This window comes from Stegastes partitus, unplaced genomic scaffold, assembly GCF_000690725.1.
Source record: "Stegastes partitus isolate 25-593 unplaced genomic scaffold, Stegastes_partitus-1.0.2 Scaffold1007, whole genome shotgun sequence".
NCBI classification, from domain to species: Eukaryota; Metazoa; Chordata; class Actinopteri; family Pomacentridae; genus Stegastes; species Stegastes partitus.
Genome location: NW_007578738.1, coordinates 75,075 through 88,155, shown reverse-complemented (window position 1 = coordinate 88,155; position 13,081 = coordinate 75,075). Strand labels below are relative to the sequence as shown.

The window sequence follows — 13,081 nt, the reverse complement described above, 5'->3', positions numbered from 1 at the left end:
ACGTGAGCGGACGACGTGTGACGCAGCGGGGGCCCTGCGGGTCACGTGGTCGGTGGGTGTCGGACACCGGTCGATACATCTTGTTCCTTTCAAACAGCGATACTCTGCTCCAACACGGGCCACTTGCAGGTTGTGTCGATCGTATTTCCTCTGTTGCGCACTACAAAACCATGGACGGCAGAGGCTACGGTTCTGGTAAATGCACACTGGTTGTTTTTTGTACATTTTGCTGCGGACATTATCAAATTTTCCGCTGTTGCGTTGTTGTCGGGGAAACCTAGCCACTGCACGCTAGCTGTGAGCTAAGCTAATTCAGATTTTTTAGCTTGCCACCAGCATCAAGCAGCCGGCTACAGCTTGAAACAAAGAGGCGTGCAAGCTAGCGAAGCGTCAAGTGATACCTTACTGACTGCGGTGGTGGCAGCCAGACAAATATGTTGATTTAAGAAAGGAAAAAAAAAACCCCCGCATAATTCGTGAGCCGCATACTAGGCCCATTAGCTAACAAAAATCAAACGTAGTTAGCCAGGCGAGCCACTTGGCCGCCGGGCTGTTTATTTGCTAATGTGCTAGCACAATGTGGGCCTTTGTCGAATTGTTGTAAGACGCCTTAGATGCTTTGCTAAAGTTAGATGGCTAATTCCTGTAAAATGGAGTCAGTGTGGGAAAAGCCTCTGTTATAGGCTAGTTAAGAAAATGGCCGCCTAATCCAAAATGCTTTCAAAACTTGAGTTGGTTTAACGTTATCATTTAAACATTGCTGCGTCCTGAAATAGATTAATTTGCATTAAGCTGTCAAACCTGGAAGCTGGCAGATCTACTGTCCGAGAGGAAGAGGCCTGCCAGTCTCATCCATAAGTTCCTTTTGCTGAGCTTCCGGGGGCGTTGGTTTTTTTTTTATTTTTTTAACGGTTCACTGCTTACTACAGTAAGACACATTAATGAGGTCTTACTGGTAAACAAATCCACTGTGTGTGTATAAGTTTGAATATTAGTGCCTGTTACAGTTCATTTTGCTCATCCCAGTCTATTCTTTCGTTTCTTAGGTTACTCCAGTTGGGGAGGTGGAAGCTCCGGCAGCAGAGGTGAGGAACTGAGCGACTACACCCTGCACTGCATAACGGAACAAAGACACTCATATTTCACCGTTAAACCGGAGCTAAGTGATGAGGACGAATCTGATTTGTGAAGTGAAGTGTTGGCTGACTTTCAACTGATTGTGTCTTTTAACTTTAAATTGGGTGGGCGATGCAGTTTTGCAGAGAGGAAAGCAAAAAAAAACACAACATTTTTGGAGGTGATCATCAGATAAGTTGATGTATTCACTGATGAGTTCACTCAGCACACATTAGCCAAACATCCTTCTCGTATAGTTTGGCATCACAGAGTGAATCTCTCAAAATTCACCAATAAAATTAATTGCTTGCTAAAAAAATAAGAAATCTACCATTATTTTTAATAACAAATAACTAACCACTGTTTCCGTTTGTGCATCAAGTAATTATCAATATTTATTCCGTTGGATTAGGATCTTTATTTATTAGCATTGAAATTAGTTGCATTTTCATTAGCTGAAAGTCTTTTTTTTCCTAGTCAGGGGCATGATAGAAACACTTTTGATTCTTTACTTTACTAGGTTCGAGTAATTTTGACCTGTATGGAGGAGGTTATAAGGACTCGATGTCTGGGCTGGATGGCTATGGAGGAGGCAGCCACATGAGGAGAGGGCTCTCGGGAGGATCTCTGCTGTCATCCACAGGGACGCATGCTGATGCAGTCATCGCCAAGATTAACCAGCGCTTGGACATGCTCACTCAGTTGGAGGGAGGGTTGAAAGGATCTCGAGGTGACAGGTAATGATTGCTTCCTTTTTCTGCTTCATACCGTCGTCACCAGTCAGATGCCACTGCTGCATAACCATGCCAGTGAAAGCATTAAACCCCCTAGTAGTGCCTTTAAAAGTTCAATAACATAGCACATGTTGTAATGTGCCATCTGGTTGGTTGGCATGAGAGCGTTGCCTCATGTCAGAGTAATATCCAACCAGTTACATATTCCTTGTTTTAAGATTAATCTGAAAAGAATCTCTGTAAATTTATATTAAAGGTGTTGAGTTCTTTTCGTGTCGTTAGTAATTTAAAAGTCAAACTGGTCTTGCCCTAGTTTTGGATTGTGAAGCTTTGCAAAATATATGCGTTTAAAAAGAAAAAGAAATCCAATAATATGCCAATGCGGATTGAGACTAGGAAAGTTGTCCCTGTTTGAGAATGGTGAGGTTGCTGCAGCAAATTTGTCTGTTTTAGCCTGCTACGACATTTGCTTACACGTCACACCCAGTCTTTGTGAAAATATGTATGCCTCAATTCCTACTTGGCATGAAAATGGTGAGAGTTGCTCACAGCTGCATTTGAATGTCTCAGCATCTGAGGATGCTTTTTTTTGCTCCCCATTTGCTATGTTGCAGTTTGTCTGATTTGCTGGGAAGAAAATGTGATCCCTTCAAAATCTTAGACGGTGTGAAAATGCATGGTCCCCCATAGGAGGCACAACTGCAGCCCAGTTTTTCTGTTTGTAACAGATCGACATCCTTGCACATGGTGCCAGTCCATCTTTACCTTTTACTTCTAGAACATTACTTTTGTCTTGACTTAATGTTTATGTGTTTACACACTTTGTTTCTCTCATCCGCCATGTGACCTAACCCTGTGTTCTGGCTTTAGGTTACGCAAGAGAGATGAGTTTACAGGTGCTGGCCTGGTATTACTTTGTCAAGCTGCAATGTTCGTTGAAGGATGCTTGCTGTATTTCCAAAAACACCATTAATGCTTGAAATACCCAGTTTATATTAGCATCCCCTTTCGGTTGTACTCACTAAAACGGAGTCACTTCCCAGGATGTAGCACTACTTGCACCTGTTTCTCAAGACATCACTGGTTCTGATGGACCAGATTCATGTCTATTCAAGGTTTCCCAGCCTATCCTGTAACAAGGAAAAGGAGTGAAAAGAAACTGCATTTTCCTAACCTGCAGTTTCTGTAAATTTAAGAATAAGAGAGAAAAAACATTGATATATAAAAACAGACCACAAGCAGAGTGTTAAGTTGTTTTGGATCATCATTTTTGATCTAATGTGGCTTATGAAATAAAGCTGGGAGTGACAAGAAAACATGGAGAAAGCGAGACCATGGAGGAGAAGAAATAGCAGGTGGAGAAATCCAGACCTGACTGCCTCCCTTGCGCTCTGCTGTTCTCTGTCAACCCTCTCCCTCCCTCCCTCCCGCAGGTTTGACCAGTACGAGTCATTCGACTCGCGCTCCTCCACCCTCACCTCCTCCCGAGATCTCTACAGATCTGGCGGCAGTAGCTATGGTTTTGGCGATGGCCGTGGGGACAACATGCTGATGGGTCAGCGAGGAGGCTCAGGCTTCGGAGGGGGAATTGGGCTAGGGGGAGGAGGAGGCTTTGACAGCCCCTCCTCTTCCTATGGCGTCGCTAAAATGCGACAGAGTATGAGGGAGTCCTTCACCGGTGGCCACGGAGGAGGTTCTGGAGGTGGAGGATGGGCTGGAGCAGGCCGACGTTCCCCCAGAAGGGGTGGAAGTGCCGGGGGTCGAGGAACTGGAGGAGGGTTTGGAAACCGCAGGTCTGACCCCACTCCATTAAGCGGAGGTATGCGTGGAAGTGGTAGTGGTGGCCAGTCCCACCGCGGCCACTCTCCAGGAGGTGGTAGAGGCAAGCTCCCATCCCTCCTGTCCAACCGCATGTACCCTGAGACTGGGGGCTTCCAGGGTTCTGCTCCAGGGCCTCACGACTTTCCTGGGAGGCATTTTGGAGGGGGCCCACGGGCTGGCCGCCAGCGAGGCCGCAAGAGACCCCTGAACAAAGTAAGTACCTCCAGCCAAATAAGACCTCCTCAGACACTGGGCAAAAGTTAAGCCCTTTCTGATTCCCTCCTGTTTATGTCCTCAACCAACTGGCAAGTCAGCCTGAAGTGCTAGTGCCTGCTATTTGCCATCTAAAGCAGTTTGTCACAAATAGTCACCAACATTTGATATCACAATTGCCCTTCTAACTCTACCAAGGCCTCCATTAATGTGGTCAGAAAAGTGTCATGGAACTGCCCTATTTCCACAGTAAAGACAAGTGACACATCTCCCCGTCTAATTCTTTGTCTTGTTAGCGGTTGGGGTGTTGATTTCACTTTGTGGCTCTTATTTAGGTTTTTTCTTTTTCTTTTTCTTTTTCTTTTTCTTTGTCTATACCCCAGACGTGAGTAATCTTAACATAAGGCAGATACTATTGATGTGGAAATTCCCAGAGAAGAAAGACATATCAATGATTGGCTTTGCCAAGCTTTAGAGTAGAAGTTATTGATATGTTGATTATAAATTGTGGTTTTATTGTCCATGTTTTTCTTTTTTTTTCTTTTTTTTTGTCAGAATATGTTGTCGTGAGTGCAAATAGACTTTTTGTTTACTATAGCAGATGAAGCCAATGCGAGATGTCCAGAAGAAGAGAAAGCAGACTCTCAGTGGAACAGATGAGCCAGAGTCAAAGATGAACAAAACAGAGAGTGCAGGCTCAGAGGCTACACAAGGTACTTTCTAAGATTACTGTGTAGTATTGTCTGTAAAGTAAGGTTGTTACGTGGACAGCATGTCTATTTCTGTCTTAATCTAATGTTTATGTGCTTTGGTTATTTAGAGCAACCAGAGAAAAATGGTGATGACGGTAAACCACAGACTGAAACTGCGGTAAGTAGATCAAGCTCTTAACTCTGAGTCTATGTGATCAGGAAATAATGGCCTATGAAGGGAAGTTATTGTATTACTTTGTTCCTATAAAAGCACGTGCTTCAACTGAACAATGCTTCTCTTCAAGCAATTGTCTGTTTTATGGTTGGTTTTTTTTTGTGAATAATGAATAATCGTTCCGTACAGGAGACAAAACCTACTGAAGATGGAGATAAAAGTAAGCTTTAGCACTGTGGCTTCTCATTTTATTTGTTGTACTGTGTTTACGAAGTCTGCATCAGCTACTTCTGCAGACATCTTGTGTGTCTAACTTCTTGTGCTTCTGATCAGCTCCATCCAAACAGGAGGACAAGAAAAAGCCACAGGGCAAACAGACCCCAGCCCAAGGTCAGGACAAGCACCCAAAAATGAGGAAAAGAAGGGGATTCCTGGAAAGGTGAGAGGACAAACATCTACAAATTAATAAGCCACCCTTTGTCCCTTCTTTCTTTTTTACTGGGAAACATTTATCTGTTTTTTATCCTAATGATAAAAATGCATGTGAATTTGATCACCTGTGACTGTAAAACATTGATAACAATTTACGTATTTTGACATAGCGCTAAATAATTTTACCATGTTTTTTGCCATGTCTTAAAATACCAACACTTTATGGTTCACTGGGGCAAAGTTTTATCTACTTAGCTCACTTTGCCTTTTTGTTGTCTGTTTTAGAGCTTAAACCCAGTTTTTTCCCTTCTTTTTTCCAGGGTTATGTTTGCATGTTCTGTGTGCAAGTTCCGTTCGTTCTACAAGGAAGAAATGGAAACTCATCTTGAGAGTCGCTTCCACAAGGACCACTTTAAGTTCCTCTCCAGCCAGCTGTCCAAGCCCACTACAGACTTCCTGCAGGTGAGGTTACTCGTGCATTTCAAATCACATTAACAGATGCTGTCATTCTCAAGTAGACGTTTATAATAATTAATATATTCATATCACACAACCGACCGAAGTCAGAGGCTTTTGGACACTTTGTATTAATTATGGTCACTATAAATGGGTGTCAGGTTCTGCCCAGAGCCCTGATTTAAAAGTTGAATGTGATTTGCAGGTTTGGATTATTCAGGCTGCAAATTTAGTTTCTGTGTTTGTTGTTGTTGGTTTTTACTTTTATGTTATATTGCACTATGTTCTTACTATTACAAGAGTGCCTATTATAAGGTCCACAGCTCTCAGTAGTGACACATTTACTTTCATTTCACGCTCATTTTGTGGTGTTTCCAAAGTTAAGAACTTTCAGTGTGAGTTTGAAAAGAAACGTCTTACACACAAAGTACTGTTAGTGCTCATGCAAAGTGTGGACGTCCCGGTTGTCGTAAATACAAACACGTGGGTTAATTTGACACAACAATTTTTGTGCACGCAGCAGGTTCAAGAGTTGTAAACCAGAAATCAGAATGTTCATTTTGTGTTTGTAGGAGTACTTGCAGAACAAGTTTAAGAAGACGGAACAGAGGGTGAGCCAGCTGGAAAACCACAGCGCAGCCATCTGCCAGGTGTACAAAGAGCAGGACCTTACCAGGGGTAAGCAGCAGCTCTGTGTGTTAATGTCCCCAAAACAGAAAGAAATGGCAAGTGATTGCTAACTGCCGAAATTTCTCTCACATCTGCGTAGATCTCGGCATGGAGCACTTCATGAGGAAGGTGGAAGCTGCTCACTGTGCAGCGTGTGACCTTTTCATTCCCATGCAGCCACACCTGATACAGAAACACATCAAGTCTCCTGACCATAACTACAACCGCAAGGTGAGGCAGATCATCCCAGAATGGACCAACTACATGTACTGTTCTTTAGCTAACTAATAAAGGAAAAAATTATCCAGGAAGCAACACTTGTGAACCACTGCATGCCTAAATTGTAGTTGAATTGTTCGCTATGAAGGCTGTTACAAGCTCATCCTGTGATGGTTTTTCTTCTTTGGATGTTTTGCACTCTGTCCTACGAATGACCTGGAACTGTCGTCTGTGTTTCAGGGTATGATGGAACAATCCAAGCGGGCCAGTCTGTCGGTTGCTCGCAGCATCCTTAACCACAAACTCATTGGCAAGAAGCTGGAGAGCTACCTCAAGGTATGTACGCTGTCTAAAAAATGCATCGTATTGGTATGCACTAAATGGGCTACATTAACCAGAGTTCATCTGTGACTGTCAAACAGAAAAAGAGAATCTGAATTCATAGTCACATTATTGCATGTCTTCAGATGAAACCAGTGTACAGCCCTCTGGACCTGGCAGAGTGCTGTTACTGTGATGCTCCTCATAATTCGTGGCTTTAATTCTAAACTTCTTCATATTGTAACGCAACGGAACTGAGATCAGGATAATAAAGTGGTACAATGTTGATAATCATTTGAATACCATATGAGTCCTAACAGGCAATACGTGGGTGTTGTGCTTAGAAATAGAGAACTGATTTTAGTAATAATCTACGTCACACTTTTTATTGCTGAGAGGAACAATGCACAAGCAGGGTTGTATTTCAAGTACAAAACATAACATGCATGCACAAATCAGTCCACCTGAAAATGATAGAAGCAGTCCCCGGAGTAATAATGATGGGACTGACGATGTTGCACGTGAGCAGATATTTTATATTTGTTTATTAATGCAGGTCATGCAGGCTTTTAATGTTACCTCAGGCTAAGTTGTTACTGTTTAGGTTTTCAGTGGTGCTTGGAGTGTCAGAGCAGCACTCTACATACCTTCATAATGTTGTGAAGAAATCATTTCTGACACAAAAACACATCAAGATTTCTGCGTCACATTTAAATCTTATGAATGCTGTGGTTCATAGACAGTTGTGCATATAAACATCTTTTCATTTGTCAGGGCGAAAACCCATTCACCGGGAACCAGGACGATCAGGATCCAGAGGACTCCATGGTGATGGACGTGTCGGAGTTGGAGTTAACCGGTGAGACAGCGGACGGCCAGACGGAGGCGGCACCAGTCAAAGATGAGCCTGTGTCTGAGGGAGACCTGAGCAAAGAGGTGGTCGAGGGGGAAGCAGCAGAAGCAGCAGCAGCAGAAGCAGCAGTAGCAGCAGCAGAAGAAGAGGAAGAAGGAGCACAAGCAGAAGTAGAAGCACAAACAGAAGAGGAAAAGATGGAAGAGGAGCTGGGGAACCAGGAAGAGGAGGAAGGTTTTGAGGTTGGGGAGGAGGAGGAAGAGGAAGATGAGGGATACGTGGTGCATGATGAGATTGACGAAGAGGGATTACCAGGGGACCTTGAAGAGGAGGATCAGGATGTAGGAGTCGAGGGAGCAGAGGTGGAGGACGAAGACGACAAAGATCATGAATGACTTTTATAGTCTGTGTGTGACTTCTTGACCTGAACATCTGTCCGGACCAGTCGATGACCCCCGCAGTCCCATTCAAAGTTCAGTTTAATTGGCAGGCATCATAAGAACTATTCACACCCGCTCCCATCATTTTTCAGTGAGCTTTTGTCAATTTCTTTTTTTCCGTTAAAGGAATAGTTCCACATTTTGGGTACTACTGTTATTCACTTTCTTGCTCAGATGAAAAAAGTCAAATAGTTGCACTCTTGTGTTGTGTACGTCTACCAAGTCTCTTCGGAGATGTTGGCAGGCTTCTTTCTGGACTTCTCCGAGGCCCTGGCCTGTGGTGTCCTCTTTACCAGTCTTACTGTTAAACCAGTCACCTTCCTGCATTAGCTTTGTACTTACTGCAGCCATGAGTGGTTTTGATCTTTTCATTTCAAATCTGGGAAGAAAGCAAATAACTGTATTTTTGCAAGTGTCCGATCTATTCCTCTGAATATTTTTGTTGTGCCTTTTTGTTAAAATTGTTCTTAACTTAGATTAAGTTGTTTAGAATTGATTAAAAGGTCACGAGTATTAATAATGTGAAGTTGTGTACTTTTGTTCTTCAGAGTTTACACAAAGCTATAGCATTCAGTATTGATAATGGTGAACCGATGATTTTCCAGCCGTTTGGTAAACACTAAAACAGGATGGACTTCTTATTCTACACACAGGTTAAATGAATGGCCTGTCTGTTGAATAAGCCTGGAGCATCCTGAACATCACATTCAGAATAGGTATCAGTCATGTAACATGTTTGCTTGGTTTTGAGCAAAAAATAAACTCGGTGAATAAACCATTCTTATACTGTTTTATATCAACGCTATTATTGATGCTTTCAAGATAAAGTCGGGGGAAGAAAAGCTTAAACGGCAGAAAAACTGCTTTTTAATACCAAGATTCTTGTGCTGCTCCCCTGAATGCTTTCTCACTGTCCTGAAAACGCTTCACTGCTGCCGTCGGCTATCCAACCTCTACTTGTTCTCATAGACTCAAGTAGGTCCACCAAGACCGAACAGCTGAATGCAGCAGTGAAGCATGCTGAGGAGAGCATTAAGGGTACAGAATGAGAATCTCACAGCTGGGGTTGCTCAAATTGAATCTCTGAATACCAAGAAACAAGCAGAGATGAAGCAGCTTGGGACATCGTTGTATCGCCTTGAGTGTCAACGAGAGGACAAGAACATCAACAAGAACAAGATCACACTGATAAACGTGAGCTGTCGCAAAGAGTGGGCGAACTTGAGAAAATAAAAGCCAACTGGTTATGAGTAATAGGCTAAATTAGTGATATTAAATAAAAATGAAGAAAACGTAAGGAATGTTATAAACCAGTGATGCATGACAAGTCCAGTTCAGGCTTTCCACATCTGTGTGTCTGCGAGAGTACATGACACCTGAATGTCATCATCCACTTCAGTCTGCGAGGATCCATGTGATCCCCTCCGTGGACGTCTGCCTGCAGCCCAAATTTTGTTACCGAGTGTGTGAACTGAGCGGCATGTGCTTCCTCTCTTCCTCAACAATTTCCCTGAGGTTCTACCAAAGGGATCAATAAAGTTCTATCTATCTATCTCTTTTAAAGTCCACATTGGTCCAGCAGAAACCACTAATTGGTCTTAATAATATTCAACCACACTCGCCACTGTATGAAGATAGAAGAAGTACATTTTAAAACATTTCTGCAAAAAAATTCTGGGATGTCATACATTTGTCACAATAAATGAATAACCTGAATCCCAAGGTATTAAATGTTTTTTTTTTTTTAAAAAGACACTAACATACTGGCTGTCTAATAAACCTCCCAGTGTCATCGACAGCTTCACTCAGCCACTGATGTCTGAGGAAGAAAGTTTAATATTGAGGTTTATCTTTGCTTTTGGTTTGTAGAGATGAAGACAAGTGAACATGTAATTATATTCACTATTTTTGGTACAATTTTCCTAACTGGTTAAGTCTTCAGATAATTCAGGGAACCTATCAGCTGTTGTCTGATGAGCTACCATGATCAGAAATATGTGTATTGTTTTAAATAAAATACATTATATAATGTATTTAAACTGTAGGCAATGGACATGTTTATTTACAACTTTTAAAAAAGCAATTTGCATATACTTCAGCCAATTTAATGTCCTGGGCTTCAACAGAAATCTGTGTATTTTAAATCTTAGAAATGATCCATAAAATGAAGCCTTCAGTTGTTTTACTATCAGCCAGCTGCACTCAAAAACTCACATTTTTGGTTGTAACCAGGTTTTTGATATATTTTTTTTTTTGGTATTATTAGTAGTAAAAGCAGATATTTATCATTTGAAAAATCAAAAGTGCCATCCCCTTTAATTGTCATGTCATTACACCAGGGCAGATTTACTGTACCGTTAGCCACCTCGCTAACGTTAGCTGGCTGCCTACCAGTTATTAAATATTAAATAAAAACCACTCGCCCTCCTCTACCACCACCATGGTTCCAGATTGTATTTTTTACAGTGAAATGAGCTTAACATAATGTTGTTATTACAATGTATTTTTAAAAAAGGAGGTGAAGTGTTAAATCACCACCATTAAATTCTGCTCAGAATTTGCTTTGCAAACCTCTGACTGCGAGAGAAAGATCTAGAAGGTTGGACCTCCTTCACCTCACTTACTCATGAGGTGTTTGTTGTTAATGAAACTTTCCTGTAGATGGTGACACATGTGCCGTTTGTTTCCAAACTTGAATCTTCTCAATGTGACTGCAAGAGAAAGCTCTGGAAGGTTGGACAACATACAAGCAGCTGCATGAATGAACCAGCGGCTGCATCAGAGTCACCCGTCGAGCACCAAATCAACCATTAACTACCTTTTTGATGCATGAGCAACACAACTTTGTGTTTGCAGGAACAACCCAGCACTTTTTTGGGTGTATAATACGAAAATAAATTGATTCCATTCATCAATTATCTATATACGCTATATATATATACAATGGCTTAATCCTCACTAGGGTCGCGGGGGGCTGGAGTCTATCCCAGCTGATTTAGGGTGAAGGCAAGGGACACCCTGGACAGGTCACCAGTCTATCACAGGGCTTACAATCGAAGTTGAGGACTATTTTGTAAAAACATTTGAGAAATTCAGGGTAAACTTCTAACCTAAAACATTTGTTGACCGCGTGTGACCAGTTAATCCTTAGAAATGTTTAAATCCAGAGCCCTGGAAAGAGAGAGTCGTGTCATATCCATTCACTCTAATGGACCGTTGCGTTCCTTTTTTTTTTTTCAGTTATTTTTTTGGCCTTTTTGCCTTTATTCGACAGGACAGTAGAGAGTGAGTGAGTGAGTGAGTGAGTGAGTGAGTGAGTGAGTGAGTGAGTGGGGAGACGAATGGGGGGAATGACCTGCAGCAAATGGCCATGGGATGGATTTGAACTCACAGCAACCCACGTACAGGGACCATAACCCCTGTACGTGGGTTGCCAGCTCAACCAGTTGAGCCATAGCGGCAGCCCTAATGGACCGTTTCTTTTACAGCAAATAAATACAGCAACAAGTACCAGCAGCACTGTTTTTCCCCCTCCATCTCTATTTCTTGCTGTCTGTCAGCACAAGAGCCAGAGGAGGATTCAACAGAGCCTGAAGACTCCTGCAGTGAGACTGCAGCGTCAGCCTGCAGCCCAGTTCCCTCTTCCTGAAATCTAATAAATGAAACATATATCTTTCCAGTCGTGTGGTCTTTGTGAATATATTCAGATGTACTGTTTGAATAAGATTACCTTGCATATTTTTGGTCGCATATTTTTCAGCCGCTGTAAAACGACTCTTTTTCTCCACTGGGGAAGCCAAACATTAAAAAGGACAAAGGGATCAAAGAACACAAACAAACTTGGTTCATTAGAGATATAGTTAATGGCTTTATTGCAGTGAGTGTATAGTAAAAAGACGCGATTTAACGCACCATTTTTAACAGCAGGTTTGTGCACATGCAATAGAATTATCTTCCTTTCTCAAACAAAAAATGGACAATAAAGTTGTTACAAACGTGAATATATTGTACATCAGTGTTTACCAGTAAGTGCATCAAAAGTGTAAACAAAATAAACTTGATTCCTCTTATATGTGATGAGCTTCCTGAGACAACACATTTATCACACTACTCCTGGTCCATTGATCCACTGACACCTGTTGGGTTTGGAAAGTCATTAAGATTACACTGATCATGTAGTAAATTATTAGGACGACTTAAGCCTAGATTATCATGCAATTCTTGAAAACGCAGCAAATTTCTTGTAGAAAATTGATCTAATCTGAACATTCCTTCCCTCTCAATATATACCTAAACAATAGCACGTGATTGTTCTTGACTACCATACAAGCTTCAGAACGTAATAAAAATGATTTAAAGCAATAAACGACAGTGTGCTCTTACTATGTTGATTTTAACCTACAATATGTCTACAATGCGTTAACAACAGCTAATCCTGAAATACTGCTAAAGTTTACTTGTTAAAAATGCACACTGATGTAATTAGATACATGCACATGTCAGTGTGTTCTATAAATATTGTAAATTAATTCTTTTATTGACTAGTAATGACCAAAAATCGCAGTCCTGTCTCTCAGATTCAAATCACCTGCTGAGAACTTTTGGGAACTTACTGACGTTTCCTGTGTCTCGTGACCATCAAACATTTTGGACCACTGCTGTTGTGACTCTGCCTTCCAAGTGTTCTGGTCAAACCTTTTGCAGGACTGCAGCAGTGAAACCTCAAGGTTTAGAAATGTGACAATAGCAGTAGTTTTGTTGCAACTATGCCACCTAGAGGAATTTCATCCCAATGAAAGTCTAACCACTTAAGGACTTGAAAAGGTCTCACAGGTTTGGACACATACGAGGCTAAAAAAAAAAAAACACGACTCCACAAATAAATTCAATCGTTTATTGAACTTCTTTTTGGATCTCAGGCCTCAGCAGATCCAGATTGT

At 41.7% G+C, this 13,081-nt stretch overlaps 1 protein-coding gene across 1 annotated transcript; it reads left to right on the top strand.

Annotated features, from left to right (window-relative positions):
* Positions 1 to 68: 68 nt before the first annotated feature.
* Positions 69 to 8,921, top strand: akap8l (A kinase (PRKA) anchor protein 8-like). The gene is made up of 13 exons (XM_008294921.1): positions 69 to 195; positions 1,047 to 1,085; positions 1,637 to 1,853; positions 3,284 to 3,884; positions 4,483 to 4,597; positions 4,705 to 4,754; positions 4,941 to 4,971; positions 5,085 to 5,190; positions 5,504 to 5,645; positions 6,212 to 6,317; positions 6,409 to 6,539; positions 6,768 to 6,863; positions 7,623 to 8,921. The coding sequence occupies exons 1-13, from the start codon at positions 171 to 173 to the stop codon at positions 8,094 to 8,096; spliced, it is 2,133 nt and encodes a 710-aa protein (XP_008293143.1). The 5' UTR covers positions 69 to 170; the 3' UTR covers positions 8,097 to 8,921.
* Positions 8,922 to 13,081: the final 4,160 nt, after the last annotated feature.

Coding starts and splice junctions, on each gene's coding strand:
- akap8l (XM_008294921.1), top strand. CDS start 171: ATGGACGGCAGAGGCTACGGTTCTG. Junction 3,885..4,482: donor GCAAGAGACCCCTGAACAAA/GTAAGTACCTCC, acceptor TGTTTACTATAG/CAGATGAAGCCAATGCGAGA. Junction 4,598..4,704: donor AGGCTCAGAGGCTACACAAG/GTACTTTCTAAG, acceptor TTGGTTATTTAG/AGCAACCAGAGAAAAATGGT.